Source organism: Adiantum capillus-veneris, chromosome 4 (assembly GCF_014529385.1).
Source record: "Adiantum capillus-veneris isolate H3 chromosome 4, ASM1452938v2, whole genome shotgun sequence".
Classification (NCBI taxonomy): domain Eukaryota; kingdom Viridiplantae; phylum Streptophyta; class Polypodiopsida; order Polypodiales; family Pteridaceae; genus Adiantum; species Adiantum capillus-veneris.
Genome location: NC_140934.1, coordinates 109962894 through 109982394, shown reverse-complemented (window position 1 = coordinate 109982394; position 19501 = coordinate 109962894). Strand labels below are relative to the sequence as shown.

Below are 19501 nucleotides of genomic sequence, written 5' to 3'. Positions count from 1 at the left end.
AGAGTAAAGTTGGGCATATTTTCAATGTTTTCAATGATGATTGAAATTTATTTTAAATGTTATTTTAATTTTAAAATAATAAATGGATCTTTTTATTACACCTTTCATTCACACAACTTATCTTAAATGTTATTTCAGTTTTAAAATAGTAAATGGATCTTTTTATTCACCTTTCATTTCACATCTGATATGTTTTAACTTTTCTTGCATTAATCTATTGTTTTAGAATATTAAAGTGAAGCTTCACCTTTCATAATTCTAGTATTTACTACACACACACACACACACATCCCTCCATGCACACACACATATTGATGAGTTCCTTTTTATTTCACATTTCATTTCATAGTATCACATGGCTTAACTTTTCTTGCATTCTATAAATTAATTTTAGTCAATATTTGAGAAAGTCTTGTTTATTAAATGATCGTTGGTAAAATTTTTTCATCGCAAAGAAACAAACCAAAAATATTAGCATAAATTTGTAAGATTTTTCAACTATTTTTTCACATATTTCACCATTTTTCTTCTTTTTACCATGGTTTATAACCGGTTAGTTTCGATTTTCAATCGGCTCAAGGTTAAGCTGAGGCAATTCTTTTTTGAACACTGATTCCACTTAAACTCAACTTAACGATTGTATCACTTTCTTATTTTTTTCAAAAGCCACCGTGACCTTTTCACTTGTTTGCAATGTAAAGAATGTTAATCATTAGCGTTCAAAAGTTCAACGAGATAGGAAAGAGCCCACCACTCAATCGCCCTGAAAGCTAAAGAGAAAAGAGGAGTGGACAGACATGACACCAAAAGGTTGAACTTTGAAAGTGTGTGTTCGAAAGGTGTGTGGGTTGAAACCCTAATAGAACACTTGTGTGGTGTTAGACTTTTTGTATTCACTAAAAGCCTTCAACAATTGGCCACATAAGATGATGATGGGACTCATGGGCGAGTGTGTCCCCCACTACGGCTAGAAAAATACATTTTTCCTAACGGATCAAACTAAGGGGAATCTTGAAATTGTCCCGATTTTTAGGTCAAAATTTGAAGCTTTTGCCGGTAATTACACTAAAACTTGTGTAAATTTGCTGGTTTTCTTACAGGCAAACTCAAAATCTAATCGATATTTTATCATTTCCGTCGGTTAAAATACACTAGACCCCTGCTTTTTTCTAACAGTGGTCCCCCTTTAAGCCCTCTTTTACACTACATAAAATCATGAGAGGCATTGCCCCTTAAAAACATGTAATCTTTGTCAACCTTGTTTTTTTTAAAAATAAAACCTAATTAGACAACCAAGATTTATGGAAAAAAGAAGGTAATTATCGGAATATAGAACTAAAATGTCCAAAATAATTGGGATTTTTCATTATCAACTGGGAAAGTTACACTACAAACTAGGATATGGGAGAGAACTAAGAGAAAATGCTTCTTTGAAATGCCCTTTCAAAAACAGGAAAGTCATTTACTTTTGCCATGTGGTCCTAATCACCTAATCCAATGGTCCACATTTGCTTCCAAAAGTTCAAGGACTCTCCTACGGCCTTATTTGAAAACGTCCTTCAAAGGCCCTTCCCCTCCCCTCCCCTCCCCTCCCCTTTCAAGAGAGATCAATGGCTCACATTCATGGGACGGTGCGATTGTACTCTTTTTCAAGGATCAAAAGAAAGTATTAGGTCCGTGACCACCCTTTATATGTCCCCCCTCCCCTCGACCCAAAGAAAAAAAAAAAACCAAGAAAAAAGTAAAAGTAAAAGGAAAGAGGACGATGAAGCCATCTATTCACAACGAGTTTATATGGAATGTGGGATCGAACGATGGACATTTGATCTTGATTGCGTCACGTTAATTGGAACCATTGATCACACTAGAGAGGGAAGTTGTCATGTATTCGTCGAGAGGCAAATAAAGTGTTTTGTGTTTTGTAATTGGAAGTTCTAAAAAAAATGGTGAAGGGGTGGTGGTGATGGTGTTTTTTCACCATGCTTTTTTTTGACAAGTTGGTGTATTGATAACTTATGAGGAGGAAAAGAGGAGCCTTGAAAGTAAAAACAAACTAAAGAGAGGTGGGGTTCATGAGTGTAGGTGAGATTTGAAGATGGCAAAGCCTTAGCCAAACACGTAAGCCACCCCCAAGGCCTTCATGTCCATGTCAAGATGGAGACCATTGTCCTCTCCATGCTTTTCTTCCCCCTTTGGCGCCATGGGAGACCTTTTTATGAAAGGCACATGAAATTGATATAGACCACAAGATATTTCTCTTAACTAATCTCCACATGGCAACATTCCATGTATGCCCCATTAGAATACACATGCACACACATACATGTCGCTCTTACCAAGTCCCTCAAGGTGCATGCAAAAGCAAAATGTAGGTGGAAAAAACTAGCTTTATCCAAAGTGGCCTTCTTTTCTACAGGCATAAATCCATGTATAAAATTACTCTTAGCAACTTTGTCCAAAAATAAATAAATTACACCTTCGACCTCTAGCACAAGAAGATTTAGAAATTTTCTCATGTAGGAAAAAGGAGTCTTTTTTAGTGTTTTTCATGCAATGCATTACATCATGAGCTTCTGCCATGTTATGCTTCTGTTGGAGAGGCACCACATACCTATCTAGGTACGATTGGGGGCAGGGGACCACCGCCGCTCCCCCCCCCCCCACTGGGCCGGTTGTCCCGTGCCCCCAATTGTACCTAGATAGGTATGTGGTGCATCCCTCACAGAAGCTCATGATGTTCACGTAAGGCACAATGTGGGAATTATTGTGAGAATTTGACAAAAACTTCTTGCGTAGCTCTCTTAGCAACGAAAATGAAAAATTCAAGCTGTAATTTCAGTGGACCTTAATTTTCAAGGTAAAAAATTGGGTATTTTAGCTATAAATCCCCCTAGATTTGGGCATAAATCCGGGTTGTCTTATAGTAGTCCGACCTTTAAAAACAAGGTGTTTTTTTTTGCTCTACAGCACACTTGCCAAAGGGATCTTGACTCTTGAGCATTTGCCCTCATTTAATTCTTTGTGGCTATATAGGTACATGCTAAGGTTCATGGACTTTTTGCTTGCTTTCTCAACTACTAGTCTTGGGGGTGAATTTGTGAGTACAGATGAATCCTCCTCCTTTACCTTAAGCTGACAAGGTTATGATTGAACAGCCTTAAAGGCTAGAATATCTAACGTCCCTTCCTTGAAGCACCCCCTTCCTTCCTTCATAATTAGTTCTAGGATGCTTGCCTTGAATGATTGCTCTTCAATTTCTTCTCCCCCTCTCTTTATCCCATATGCATAGGCTATATAAGACACTCCTTGTAGCTTTGCCCTTTCAATTAAACACCTCCACTCTCTCTGGCTCTCATACCAGCAAGCCTTGTGCTTGCAACATGGATTGCCATTATTATTTAATCAGACAATATATATATATGATTTGATTTAACACTTCCAGACTCTATAAATGATGGATATTTTTCTGAGAGAAATTTTACTCTCTTACATAAAATCCTAGATAAATCAATCATATATCCAGCCTCTTGAATACCAAGCCCATCAGTGCATAATTGGAAAGAGCTAGTCTTGACCATGGAGTCTCAAAACCATAAGGGACAGAAAAATCACAGAGGTACCTTTCTTCACAAGGGGAAGTCTGACTCACTCATCCTGCGGTGGCCGTCCTTAGACAGGCAGATGCAATCAGACATCGCGATGCAACGCATCATAAACCGCAAATATGTTGGTGCACCTCGGCAAAGCTTGTATACTCATGATGCATGTGAGGGTGAGGATTCCTCTACTTCCAATTCACTCAACACCGCAATGAGCAGAACAACTTCAACAGCTAGCCTCTCTCTGGGCATTGCTGGGCCTCTCATCTTCCCAAGTGATCATGTGCTTGCATTGATCGCCGACGGTATGAAGACTCCATCATACGATTAATCACTGCAACTAGCCTTGCATGGAATATGGCTGTGCAAACATCGAGTCCATTAAGTCATCCACACTAATTATACTGTAAATGCAACAGTGAATGGGAGGCTCCATTGAATGTAAATTTCAGCACTTGATTAAAGCTAATTCTAGATTGGCAGAAATTTTGCATGACATATATTGTCGTTGCAATTTATAATTATGTGTCAGCATTGATTGAGCCGGATTATAATGTGGGTCAATTATGCAGGACCATCCAAAGCAAGTGGTGAAGAAGTAGACTCGGATGAAGCAGAAGCTAGCTGCCGCACTGGCAATTCAAAGATGATAGCTCCTACTAACGATGATGTTTCTGTCAGTATTGAGGACCGTGTCAATGAAAACCTGCATATTATGGCTCTACCTCCACCGCCACCCATCTTATTGAAGGTAGATCAGCTACAACGCTGTGCGTGTATATTGCATGAGAGAGAGAGAGAGAGGATACACGGACGTATGATGCTTTGTGTAATTGGTTGACTCTGTGGTAATGCAGTTTGTGGACGTGACGTACAAAGTGAGCGTAGAGAAGGAGTTGCTGCTGCTGCAGTCATGGATGAGCAAGGCATGGACGAAGGCGATGGGGAAGAGGAAGAAAGTATCAGAGGAGGACGCGGTGCAGCAGGAAAGCAGCAGTAGTAGAAGGAAGAAGGGGAAGGGGAAGAGAGAGAAGAGGATTGTGAAGGGCGTGGAGGGGTGGGTGCAGGCGGGGGAGGTGCTGGCGTTGATGGGTCCGTCCGGCAGTGGCAAGACCACCCTGCTCAACCTTCTGAGCGGCCGCTTGCAGCTTACTCCATCTACAACAACCACGAGTAGCATGAAGCCCCACCACCACCTCCAAGGTACCATCACCTACAATGACATGCCGTACTCCAAGGCCCTCAAACCCAGGTCTTTTGCTCCCTCTCTCACTAGGCTGAAAACAACACAAACACACACACACACACACACTATGCTAAAGTTTGTGAAACTCATCCTTTCGTCCTTTATTGGCATTACTTGCTTGCCAATAGTGATATAGACATTGTGCTTATCAAATATTGTACACATTTTTTAAGACTTTTTTTAATCTTATTTTTTAGACTTCGTAATAAAAATAGCTTCCGTTAAAATGATCTCTCTCTCTCTCTCTCTCTCATCTATGCTACCGTTCAAAGCTCTCTCTCTCTCTCTCTCTCTCGCTTTGCCGATTAGAGCTCTCTGTCTCTCTCTCTCTCTCTCTCTCTCTCTCTCTCTCTCTCATTCATAGATCTTTGAGATCTCTTGGGATAGTTTCTTACGACGTTAAAATCCTCTTCTTCTTCTCTCTCTCTCTCTCTCTCTCTCTCTCTCTCAAATCCTCTTCTTCTCTCTCTCTCTCTCTCTCTCTCTCTCTCTCTCTCTCAGAGCAAGCAGTGTCATCGTCTGTGCGTTAGTGACAGCCTCGTTCTTTTTACTCCAAAAGTGTGGGGTTTGAAGCTTGGCACCATGTCATGAGTGTGTGACTGCATGCATGCATGGGTACGTAGCTTTGTTAGAGATCAAAACTATAATCAATTAACGCCCTTTCTTATTTATTCTCCTTTCCTACTTAGGATTGGATTTGTCATGCAAGACGATGTACTCTACCCACACTTGACCGTCAAGGAGACCCTCATGTATGCAGCATTACTTCGTTTACCCAAGAAGTTGTCAAAGAAAGAGAGGATGGAACGTGCCATGGAGGTGGTGTATGAGCTTGGTCTTGAGAGGTGAGCATCATATTCTAGCCCTTGTTTCTATTTATTATATTGTGTGTTTCTAGGAATTCAGCATTTTCACATTCCACTCCAGAGCTCAAGAAGATAGTGATAGGGTGAAAATTTGTCATTTTATTAAAAAATGGATCATACGTCAAAATACTTCATAAACATAAGGTGGCATCCATATCCCATCAAAACTCATGGTTTTAGTTTTTCTTTGACATACTGTGCGTCAAAATACTTTATAAACACAATTTTAAAGGTGGAATCCACTCATGGTTTTTTTCATGAGTTTTTTTTTTGTTGGAAAAATTACCAAAATACCCCTCTGATTTGTGGAAATTCCCAAAGTACCCTTCAAATTTCAAAAATTCCCAATATACCCCCAAAATACCCCTGGTTGTGAGAGTAAATTTATCCAAAAATTAAGAAAATTGTAGCTTTTCATAAGAAGACTGATTGTCTATGAATACAAGATATTAAAACTAGAATTTGAGCTGGTTATGTAGGCTTTGGAGATGAATTGCTTCATTATTTTTAGACATAATTGTCCTTTTTTGGGAGGTAATTTGTGACAAATTACATGCTAAGCACTAAAAAACGAATATACATTGTCAAAAAAGAATAAAGATTAGGAAATCGTGAACAATCCAGCTAAAATAGATACAAGAGTATTTTGGGAATTTTTGAAATTTGAGGGGTATTTTGAGAATTTCCACAAATTAGAGGGGTATTTTGGTAATTTTCTCCTTTTTTTTTCAAATCTCACAATATGTGAGATTATATTAATAAGAGCATACCATTACATCCTCACCATGCTGAAAAAACTCATGGTTTTTTGAGCTCATTAGGTAACTTTGTGGCTGAAAAACACTTCAAAACCAGGCCTGAAAATTGCAGGGCACCCTTACCCATCCTAGGGAAGGGAAATTTTCAAGAGTGCCTGTCCCATGGGAAGGGTTGTTTGGCATTTCGATCTTCAAAGTGAAGGGCAAAATTTTCCCTTCCCTTTGATCAAATCTTTACCAAAATCTAATTTTTTTCGCATGTGTTTTTGAACGATTGTAACTTGTAAAGAAAATTCTAAAGTACAATGAGAAAGGGTGTACTTTTGAAACATTGCCTAGCAGTACTAAAAATCATTTTCTACAAGATACACAATGAGCAAGAGAATTAGTAAGTTGTAAATGGAACATGCAAATACTTGGAACTTGAATTTTCTACAAGATACACAATGAGCAAGAGAATTAGTAAGTTGTAAATGGAACATGCAAATACTTGGAACTTGAAATGACCTGCAATGCAGCTGCAATGACGACATCATATATCTTGATGTTTTTTGGGATTGCCGTTTGCTAGAATTGTAACCATGAAGAGTCTCCTCCCGAGTTACAAACCTCCCATTTTGAGATCATGAAGTTATCGCTATCACTATTCTGTCTGTGAAGCTAGGGTAGACATCTCTTCAAACTTCACCTTCCAAGTTCCCTCTTAAGTCCTTCTCGTCCCCTAAGAATCACCAACGGCAAAAAATAAGATCCTCATAATATTATATAACAACATAAACTATAGCATCCTAATCATTACACATGGTGCCATCTTAAAAATGATGAAGTGATAAGTAGGGGTTCCTATAAATAGGATTTGGGAGCATGCCTAACAAACCAGGAGGCTAGCACTATGTGAATCATGATTTGTGAAGGAGCCTTGAGGCTTGAAGGACCTTTGCAATCGTAGACTCTGGAGTCATTTGGACTCACAACCTAGAGGTTTCCCAAGGGACTCTCGAGGGGAGCTTGCAGTTCATGGATAATGGGAGAGTGCTAGGAAATCCTGGAATCTGGAGCTTTAGTTGATCGTGAGTCTGAGCTCGTGTAAGAATCAATCAATATTTGAGAACAACTTTAAAAGATTTTGCATAACAAATCAAATTGGAGAGCATCAAGAGTGCTTAATCTTTACTCTCTCCGTAATTTCCTTCAATAAGGCATTATTCAACCATGCTTTGAGTTAATCTCTAGTGTACTTACCTTCTCTCTTTTTCCAACCCACTAGCCTTGATTACATGGTATCCCTCAAACCTCCTCATCTCACTTGGAACTTGGATATAGAAGCTCTGTGTCAGCAATTGGTGGATGAGAGAGACGAATGACGAGACCCGTCATTCAAGCCTGATGCCTTCGCTAGAAAACTTGCGAGCGATTGAACATTCAACTCTCAAGTTCAAACTTCATATTTTGTTGCCTTTACAGTCTGCCCAACACATTAAAATTCCCTATATTAAAAAGCATACTTGAAATTCCCTATATTAAAAAGTACACCTTAACTTTTTTTAAGGTGTATGGCAATGCATGCTTGCACAACCTACAAAATAAGATTCTATACTCATTAGTGACTCTCAAAGTCCATAGAACATCCTCTAGGTACAAGTCCAAAAGTCACAATGTCAAGCATTGACATGATTAATCTCTGCAGGGCATTTTGAAAGGTTGCCCTTCCCTAGGAAGGCCTTGCAAAAATATGCCCTTCCTGCAGGGCCAGTCGAGCAACTTGTCCTTCCTTGGGCCTTTATAAATTTGCCCGTCATGTGCAGGGCTAGTAGCAAAGGAAGGGCGGGAAGGGTTGCAATTTTCGACCCTGCTTCAAAACATAGTTCACATCTTTTACCATAATTCTAGGAAGTTGGTTACTCAAGAAAATATAGTGTTCTATTAACAATCTAATGATATAATATAATATTATATATTTGAACTTTTGATACGGTCCTTTCTTCAGCTTTTGTAGATCATTTATACTTTCAATCATTTCATTTTGTACTCTTATTTGGCGCTTTTCAGCAAGTTCTAAGTTATAGCCCTTAATATTGAAAATCTTCATTTCCAATGCAATCCTTACCCAAAAACAAGAAAGCAGTACTCACCAATGGTGAGTTGAGGATATATTGAAAAACTAAAAAATTACATTATACATCTCATCCACAACAAGAGCCATATTGAGATCCAACCCAAAGCATACAGCTGAAAATCACCACAATGTTCAAGGCTTTACATGGAGCCCATATCCACTACAAATCTCATCAGAGTAAAAGAGAGATTGATTACAAACAAGTAGATAGCATACCGCACTAAGCGGGGAGCAATCCTTTTTTTTTTACAAAACTCACAATTGTGAGTGGATAGTATTAAAAACAGAAATATACACCAATCCTCAAGCTCAGACCGAGCCTTGAGGGTCAAAGGATTACAAGTTATCTGCTTGGCAGAGAAACCACTTCTACTCCTCGGCTTTACTTATTACAAGATGTTATGTATTGTTCTAGACCAATCCTCTGAGGCTTGTTTGCCTCCGATCATGTGGATCATCACTATGCTCTCTTGCATGATTTCACAAAAGCTTGCCACAACTAGATCCCCCTCAAACAAGCGGCGGTTCCTTGCTTGCCAAATATGGTGCAAGAAGTAGTACCTGATTATTTGAGTGCACATGAGAAGAGCAGAACTTCCCATTTTGTTACTACCAAAGAACAGATCATTCTTGAAGAACTTAATTTTCCATATTGTCCTTTGAATCCACTTGCATATTTTCCCAGCCATGCCTCTAGTTGCCTGGCATCCCATGAAAAGGTGGGCTAGGTCTTCACTGGCTATTCTGCACCCCGAGCAACGATCGGACCCGATGCCTCTTTCTTGTATCTTTACGCCCATACGTCGGTAGAGCACCCCACATCACTTTCCACAGAAATATCTTCATATACTGAGGCCATCTTGGCTTCCAGATGTTCTCCATGACTCCCTCCCATCGTTTTTTCGTTTAGTGCCTCTTCCATAATTTGTTGAGGGGGCTACACCAATTTGCCTCGTGCATTAATGCATGGTTAATGCCTTTAGAGTGTGGTTTCCAAAAGAGGCTACTCCTTGATCATCTCCAAGTGTCCCATTCAAAGTTGGATTCACAAATTGGCATCACCACCTTATCAAGCTCTTCAATCCCCGCTTGTGGATAAGTGGGGAGCAATCCTATGAAGTAATTTGTAGTGATTTTCTTTTGTGCTCTACGTTGCCTTTTTGGACCATCAATAGTGTAACCCTTATTTAAACATTTTATTTTATAGTGAAATCCTTTGAAGGCTTTACATGCTAGCCACAGCATGCAATGGTCAAGGACCCAAAAGTTAAGCATTTTGAAGATAGTAATAAAATAACAAGGAGACATTTTAGAGAAAAAGATAGCTACTTGTAGAGAGGAAAATCAATTCTTTACTAAACCTCTATGACCAACATTGGTAGAGATGTTAACACAATTTTAAACTCTTCAACTTTGTGTGCTTCTTTAGACACTATTCACACACCCAAAATTAATGGGCAAGCTTATGCACAAGAAGATTTAGAAATTTTCTCATGTAGGAAAATGGAGTCTTTTCCAGTTGTTTTTCATACAATGCATAACATCATGAGCTTCTGCTCGAGAGGCACCACATACCTAGCTAGGTACGATTGGGGGCAGGGGACCCCCGACCCCCCCACCGGGCCGACGGTCCCCTGCCCCTCGTACCTAGCTAGGTATGCAGTGCCTCCCTCGCCGAAGCTCATGATGTTGAGGTAAGTCACAATGTGAGAATTATTGTGAGAATCTGTCCAAAACTTCTTGTGATGGTTTTACCTGGTTTATCTCCTTCCACTTCAAGCAATAACATTGTTCTATCTTGGTGTTCACTAGGTGCCAAAACACAATAATAGGGGGATCCTTTCTTCGTGGAGTATCAGGAGGTGAGAGAAAGCGAGTATGCATGGGCCAAGAAATTCTTATTAATCCCTCGCTTCTATTTTTGGACGAACCTACCTCTGGCTTGGACTCCACGACTGCTCTTCGGATACTCCACACATTGCAAAAAATATCCCAGGTAATCAAGTAAGTTTTAAACTTATGAAGATTCATTGACCTATATAATTGTCAATAGATTAATTTAGCATAATTATTTTTTTACAAAGATTTTTATCATGCTTGCACAGAGAGATATTTTTTTGACCTCGGAATTTATGTAAGTAACTTATTGTAGAGGAGAAGCTCATATTTTCATTGTCAGCATTAACATGCTGAAATTTCAAGCATTACAAATTAGAAGGGACGGATATGCTCAATTTTTATTCCCTACCGTTTGTTCTTTTTCTTTTTCCACTCACAATTGTGAGTGTGTATTATATTCACCCAAAAAAGAAAAAGTACAAAAACCGTCAAGCACGAGATATACCTTGAGGGGCCACAAGATACAATATTAAGCTACACACATCCACACTGACTTAAGCTACTTTGGGAGTTACTTTCCATGGTGTGATCTAGTTGAGACCGAAATAGTGATGGCTTTAATTGCTTGTTTCCACTCCTTAGAGTTCTTGATTTTTCCAATAGTTACAATCACTTCCTAGATATCGTAAATAATTACCTCTTTGAAGCTAGCTAACGAGAGATTTCTCTCAAAGACTCGTAGGTTCCTAGACCTCCAGACTTGTTTGAAGTAGCAAAAATAAACAATTTGCGTACACATCCATAGGGCTTCGTTATTGACAATCTTTCCTCCTAAAAGTAGGTCGTTTAGAACCTTCCAGGTCTTATGTATCCATTTAGAATTTTGCTTGCAAGACCTCTTATAGTTGGGAAGTCCTTTAACAAGTGAGAGGGGTCTTCACTTGTCGTTTTGCACCTTGAACATCTATCATAGCCTATCCCTTTGGCTAGTACCTTAACCCTGGTTGGAATAGCCCCCCATAGTACCTCCACAAAAATATTTTCATTGCATGAAGCCATTGAGGTTCCAAATGTTACTTGCTACTGACTCCCACCTAGATTTTGGCCATTGTTTACGCCATTGGTTATATTGAGGGGTGAGAACCAATCTACTTTGAACATCAAATTCTGTAGATTTCCTTAGTTAGTGGTTTGGAGAAGTTTCTATTCTTGGCCAGTGCCATGCTTTCCAATTGAATTCAATCTCACTAATTGGCATCAAAATATGGCTTTGCTAATTAGTAGTCTTTCAATTTCGTTGAGGTGGAATTGGATCGTCAATTGGTCTATTTCTTTCCATCTCTTGCTATTGGCATCCTAAAATTGAGCCAGATGCTGAAGCCCTTTGTCATTGACCTTTCCAAAAATTTCTCTTCAGAATGGATTCAATAATTTACTTCCCACTTTAGAGAGGCATGGGAACCAGTGTGTTATGGAGTTTTGGAAGTATTTGGTTATCTTTTCCCATTCTAGTGTTGCTCTGCAAGGCCTGTTTTTGCTTCGAGCCGACTCCCGTGTTCCTCTTCGGAGGCCTTCCCTTCTCTTTTTTTTTTTGGTTCAGCTATTCTACTTCATATGTAATTTTCTTATACCTCAAGATCTTAGATTTTGCTATTTTACATCATTGTCGAGCTTGCTAAGATCTTTTTTTGCTTTTAAATAGTGGGTCCTTGAGAATGTGTTCCCTTGTGACCAGCTTCTTCTTAGATCCTTCGAAAAACTGACCTTCACCCTTGGCTTTCTTGAAATTTCATGGACAACAACAAGCGATCTGAAAAACTCTAGAAAATGACTACCTTCATTTCAATTGTAGAAGGAATCTAGTCACCTTGATGGAGTAATAGCACTTGTCAAGCTCAGAGGTAGTGTGGCCATATTGAGGACTTGTGTAGTTAAATCGCGGTGTGTTGTTCCACGGACCAACTGACCACACATCCATCAATGCCCACTTCTCACACAGACTCAACCATTTCAATTTTCTAGAGCCCGTCAACAAACTTGAAGAGCTTCTTGCGTCCTTTCTATTCTCCACTATATTGAAGTCTCCTATCAAGCACCACTTTCTCAATAGGAGTTGTCTCTAAGGTACATCCATAATTTGTCTATCAATGTTTATGGTCCCTTCCTTTTGTTCTTCTCTTGACAACCGAAAGTATATTTCACATTTTTATCCTCCCAATGATAAATGCTTACAATGCAAAATAGCCAGAGAGGACCCTCCCCACTTAGTGAAGGAGTGCCCGATGGTTAGTGAAATGGTAGGAAAGATTTGCAAATGGGTGCAAAAGACTTGGAAGATTGGATTCTTCAAGAACGAAAGTAGCAAGTGAATGATTAGGCTTCGAAATGAAGTCTGTAGGCCCGCCAAGCAAAAATATGCCCAGTGTTGCACCACTATACATAGTCAGAGAGGGATGGGATAGCCAAGTGACGCCCTCCTAAGGCAACCCCTATCCACAAGCCAAAGGCAACCATTAAAGACAACAAGCCACTCGACAACATGACCATCTCCTCATGCAAATAAGGCGCCAAGTCTTAAACAACCCTCCTATAGGGCCCCCCACCTCGCAAGGGACTGCTAGAGCTACGCAACACCACATTTGCGTGAGGTTATGGTGTCCCTCAACACGGGCAATGCAGAGAGGTTCTTTTTACATAAGCAAGAATACCAATATCAACTATTTTTCAAAGTGGCTTGTGTATACAAAAGACAATGTTTAGTTAATGCCTCTCTTACAAAAGGTAGAACATTTTGATCGGTTTTAATCTATAGAATCACTTTAGATTGTAAATTTGTACTAAAATCACATTGATTCTTTGACTCCATAAGATATCTCTTAGTCATTGTGAAAATTGTCATTTTTTACTTATATTTATAGTAGGCATGGTAACATGAGTTTTTTTTTAAAATTTAAAGGTCTTTTACTATTTTTTTTGAAAAAACAGCTAAAAATTTTGGTGAAATTTTAAACTTAAAAATTCTCGTGATTCTCTTAGTATAAGATCTATTTTGACATAGAAGAAAATCTTCAATGTTCTTCATGTCACTTTACACAATGAACAAAACCTCAAAATTTTGTTTTTAAGGTTTGGGAAATTTAATAATTTTTTTGGAAAAATTCATAAGTTCTTTACTATTTTTTTGAGAAAATACCTTGAAGTTTTGGTGAAATTATAAATTTAAAACTTTTCATGATTCACTTAGTATAGGATATATTTTGATATAAAAAAAAATCCTCAATTTTCTTGATGTCACTACCTAACTATACCATGAACAAAACCTCAAAATTTTATTTCTATCTACATAAAATAAGCTTAAAGATTACACTTGCATTTCAATTATAAGATTAGTGTTAAATTGTTTTTAGAATTACAGTGTGACTCTTCACCTTGTTTTGTTTTAGAATGCTAAGGGCCCGAAGCACCATCTTTTACTTTTTAGAATATTCAAGAACATAGTAATGCAGTGTAGTTTGTAGGCTAATTTAGTAATTGGCATCGATTTTGGCTTTTATGCACTCTTAGGTTTATCTACTTGTTTATGCAGGTTGGTCGAACTGTGGTAACAACCATCCATCAACCTTCTAGTAGGATTTTTCACATGTTTGATAAGCTCATTTTGCTCTCTGGGGGACATATGTTATATTTTGGCAAGGCTTCTATAGTTATGGACTACTTTTCTTCAATTGGCTTCTCTCCTCAAATAGTCATGAATCCGGCTGATTTCCTACTAGACCTAGCTAGTGGCAATATGATCGATATGTCCTTACCTAATACATTGCTAGATCAAAGTAATGGGATTGCATCAACACAATTTCACACTAGTGGCACTATTATGTCGGCCATCCAAGCCTCAACTAGACCCTTGCCAAAAGTTGTCAAACAGGTTACTTTCTTACCATGGAAAACCTTTTGCTTTACAATGTTGATTCTAGATGCTTGCACACTTCTTGCCAATTGCGGACATCATGCATGCATGCATGTGTGTGTGTACATTTATGTATAAATATAAATATAGATATAGAAAAATAAATATACACATACATACAGGGCAACCACGTCACCAGTTTGTGACATACCCCCCTTGTGTGTGTGTAGGTATGCATGCATATATGCACACACACACACACACACACACACACACACACACACACACACACACACACACACACACATCCAGATATATCTCTACATCTATATATATGTATATACATATATGTGTGTAAGTATAGGCATATGTATGTGTGTGTACGTATATATACACACACATATATATAGGTGTGTGTGTGTGTGTAACTATTGCGCCCCTTTACCATTTGCAAGAACATAGTGATTTACATAAATGCATAGAATGTTTTTCACCAAAAAACATAAATCCTTCTTGTCTTTTGTGTTTGACAGTATCTATCGAGGGCTTATGAAGAACAAAAAAGTGCAATATTGGAAGAACCACAAGGCCAAAAGTTTGGATGTCAAAAAAATATGGCTCAGAAGAATGCTCTGCAATGGAGTGAACAAGAGTGGAATGCTTCATGGTGGTCTCAATTTTGTGTTTTATATGTGAGAGGCTTACGAGAGAGGCGACATGAGTATCTAAGTAGTCTTAGAATTTTGCAAGTCCTTGCAAGTGCCATAATCATTGGTTGCCTTTGGTGGCACTCCAACATTCAAACGGAGCGCCAACTAGTTGATCAGGTTCTCTCTCTCTCTCTCTCTCTCTCTCTCTCTCTCTCTCTCTCTCTCTCTCCACATCTAAAATTTAGTTTCAAACATACACAATTGCATATTAGAATTTCTTTTTCACATCACCACCTATCAATAAATGGTACCCAAGGGATTCACAAGTAGCAATGCAAGAACATCACTTGCCTGCACCAATCGCCCCATATACCTTCCCTCCCTCTTATCACCTGTCCCTTAAGACTCACATTACCAACTATGGTATCACTTCCAATGTAGAACTAACTAAAAACATCAAGATCCCTTCATTAAACGAGTATGAAGCATTTTGTTTAACATTAAACAAAGTCTTTGGCAATGTATGTACTAAAAATCAAAGTGATATTTGCATACTTGAAGTACCCTCATTCTTATCTGTCAATTTCTAATTATTATTGCAGGTGGGCTTGCTCTTCTTTATTGCAACATATTGGGGATTTTTTCCTCTATTCACGGCACTTTTCACTTTCCCTCTAGAAAGGGCAATTCTTGCAAAGGAGAGGGCTTCTAACATGTATAGATTAAGTGCCTACTTTATGGCTCGTACACTCGGTGACATACCGTTGGATTTTTGTTTGCCTCTTCTATTCCACATTATTGTTTATTTTATGGCTCACTTGCGGCCCACAACAACGGCGTTCTTTCTTACCTTGTTGACAATCCTTCTCAGCACCATTGCTTCTCAGGTATATACTTTATATAGGCATTCTTGCAAGTTTTTCCTTGCTTACATTTTGTTATATCTATATAAAAATGTGAACGTTTTAACACTAGTTTGGAACTAGTTTTCCAATTTTCAATGAATTGCATGTGCAATGGAAAATTCTTCTCAAGAGATTGCAAATTTTGAATATATTAATCACAACATTCCTAACAATGATATGCATTTGGTGGTTCAACAATGTAGGTGGCAGAAACTTTATAAAGAACGAAGGGCCACGATAGAAAATTTTAAGAAAGCCATTCAAAATTGTACTACCCGTTTCCACAAGTTTCATGTGTTAAAAAATTCTTTTTAGAGTAGATTAAATAATGCAGAATCGTTCAAGTCTACTATGCCTTTGTTTTAAAGTCATACATAAGCAAAGCATAACTTTCAATTTATGCAGTTGGTTAATGCAATATGTGTTCTCTCTATACATATAGTACATAAGACAGAAGTCATTCATGCTTATGTTAGCTAAAAATAGTAAAATGTGTTGTATTTTCAAAACTATGCACCATACAAATATTGTTTTTAAATTCATGAAACATTGCTATAGAGTTCGCGGCTTCAGCTCAAAAGAATTTACAAATACCGATAAATTACACCAAATCATGTGAAATGGACATCATTGGGATATGTGTAACCTTAATTTCATGATAGTTGAAAAGAATTGTTCTTAAAAAAAAAAAAACAACTACAAAGAAAGATTTCACAAGGGGCATCTATCCTTCATGTTGATGAAAAATCGGGACCCATGAATGTTTGAGATATTCTTAAAACAAGCTTTAGAAGCCCAAAATTTGCATGTCTCTTGAAATCCACTCGGGAAGTAAGACTTCAGGCTTGATCTTCTCTTTCATATGGTTAACATGTAGCAAATAAACTTTATAGACATGAAACTCAATGCCTTTCACTAAGTTATGCACAGTTTATGGATTTTTTTACAAAACAACTTGAACGTTTCAACTTAAAACTTCTCACCAATCTCTTAATAGATCATGTATTTTGACACACAGAATTTGGTGCTTCTTTTCACCTCATAACCTAATTAGACTATGACCAAGACATGAAAACGCATTTCAACGACTTGGTGGGAAAACAAGGTGCTAAAGTGTCTTTAGCGTCAGTCCGAGGACACTTTAGTGTCCAATTACAAAACTAATGCTAAAAAACAAAGTTTTACATACTATTTGGTATTCAAGAGTTTCAAACAAAATCATCTTTTACAAACTAATGCTTTTTATAATAAGCATAAATATATATTAAATAAGAAAATAGTCTCAAAAAGTTTAGAAATGACTAAAGAAAATGTCATGCAAGAAAGATATTGAAAGTATATAAATTTGTGTAGTCTTAGTACGTTTGTACTTGCATGTGTGACATGAAACTATACCTCAAGGGATGCACTACTAGAAAAGTTCTATATAACATGCATTCAAAGGATAATAAAACCTCGCTCTTTTAACATATTCAATTTCTTTGTGTGCATGCCAAGTCTTCCAAAAAATTTCTATATTTTTTGAAAGAAACTCTTTTGAACTTTACTTATAAATAAATAAATAAATAAATGAATAAATATAAATAAATAAATAAATATAGAGAGAGAGAGAGAGCTGTTGGCACGTCACACAAAGCCATGATTGACATTAATTATTTTTGAGGATAAACTACAAACAAATTTGCACAATGAAGAGAACACCTGCAAACACACTCTCAATCATTGCTCACCGTTATCCCGATTTATAGTGTGAATTTCTCGACTGTAATTCCATGGGCCTTTAATTTCAAGGTTAAAAAGCTTGACATTTAAGTTATAAATCCTGATCGTGTCATGATTCGGACCTTGGAAATCAAGGCCAAGAAACAAGCTTTTCCAAAACAATGCTCTCAATGTTCTCTTTGTTCCAGATATGTGTGGATAACTCCACACCTTAACTACTGCATGATTTGAACCATCCACATATCCTAACCATCATATATCTTTGGACAGTACCGTTCACAACCCGACCCAATTTGGTCTCAATTTTTTGGCCCCAGTTCACTAAGATGTTATCAAATGGCCCCAAACTTTCTTGTTTTAACACGAACTATTTAGTTGATTAACTATTTACATGTATCCCACAAAGAGGTTCACCTTTATAGCTTGAAAGAAAAATAAGATCAACAAAAATGCATATTTAGCTCTAACTTTCATCATCGTAGTTCAAACACCTAGTAGTTTCTTGTAACAATGAACTCGAGAACTCATTAATTTGTTATGGCATATTTTAACAGGGTATGGGGATAGCGATTGGTGCAATTATGATGGATCTGAAGAAGGCAACAACATTAGCATCAGTTGTGCTTCTGACATTTATGTTATCAGGAGGTTTTTTTGTTCAGGTATTGCAACAGTTTAAAGTCAAGAGACTACGATTTCTACACTTCTATGCACTATTTCCTTTTGCAACCTCTATATTTTATGCAAAACAATACTAGGAAGTGTTCACATTTTAAAAGAATCAAAACATGGCAATTCATTAGCCTAATTATTGCCAATGGCCTAGTTTTAAATGCTTCTTTATCTGAATTCCTTGCCTAGATCAAACAAAAAGAAAAAAAAAGAGATAGAAGAGCCAAACTAGACAATTTGCTTTTCCTCAAAAGAAAAAAAAAAGTAAACATTATGAAACAAAGCATGCACCTTGATGACTTCAACTGTCGGGGTAACTGTTGGAATCTTTTATCACTATTGAATGATGGGGATACATAATAATCTAAGAGTTTTTCTCACGAATGGTGAAGTTCATTTTTTACTCAACATAAGCTACATCTGTTATTGAACTTACTATATTTTTTGCAGAGTATTCCAAATTTTATATCGTGGATACGGTACATTTCTTACAATTACCATACATTCAATCTTTTAGTGAAGATACAATACAACGAAGGACAAGAAGTTGATTGTGGATTTCCAATTGGTTGCCGAAAGGTTGTAGACTTTGCCATATTTCATAGCATGTCTCTAGATGGTGGTGGGCAAGAGGTGGTAATCCTTCTATCAATGATAGTTGGATATCGTTTGATAGCATATGTAGCACTTCGCAATATGAGACTAGTTGTTTGAACGAAAAGCATAAGAAATTTTGTTTGTGCTTATGTAATTTACGACTCGCATATCAAACTTTTTGGAGAATGATGTACTTGGGTAAGCCCTGCTTTGAACGCCTCCCATAATTGGTCATACCAATATCTACCCTCCATGACAAAAGCGGTTGAATCTCTAACTAGCAAATGATCGTGTCATTCACACGTATTTAAGCAAATCATTCTTGATTCCACAAATTCACAAGTATTAATGAAATCATTCTTTATCAATCTAAAAAAGAAGTCAAATCAGACACAGAGGACATCCATGCATTAACATTTTGATGCCTTACATGCTTTGTGCATTGGCTAGATACCTTTGAACACCTATGTGGAAAAACAAAATGAATGACCAAGAACATGAAAGTTTCATATATTTGCACCTCCCAAATAATAAACCAAATAACTTGATTTACAAACTTGTATGTGATTGCTTCGTTGTATGAGACCCTTACACATCTATGCCATATGACAAATAGATACACAT

At 37.6% G+C, this 19501-nt stretch overlaps 1 protein-coding gene across 4 annotated transcripts; it reads left to right on the top strand.

The window, feature by feature from the left end:
* The first annotated feature begins 3067 nt into the window (after positions 1–3067).
* On the top strand, positions 3068–19130 carry LOC147459792 (ABC transporter G family member 22-like). 4 transcript variants are annotated; one of them, XM_086510993.1, is made up of 10 exons: positions 3076–3772; positions 4172–4350; positions 4457–4851; positions 5535–5690; positions 10398–10581; positions 14011–14349; positions 14865–15158; positions 15584–15868; positions 18163–18270; positions 18731–19130. In XM_086510993.1, exons 1-10 carry the CDS (start codon positions 3577–3579, stop codon positions 18992–18994), a joined length of 2400 nt encoding a protein of 799 aa, XP_086367119.1. In that variant the 5' UTR covers positions 3076–3576; the 3' UTR covers positions 18995–19130. The 4 variants fall into 4 exon arrangements, with proteins under 4 accessions (XP_086367120.1, XP_086367119.1, XP_086367118.1 ...); XM_086510992.1 differs by having other exon boundaries at positions 3076–3904; XM_086510995.1 differs by lacking the exon at positions 3076–3772 and adding an exon at positions 3903–4040.
* The last annotated feature ends 371 nt before the right edge of the window (positions 19131–19501 follow it).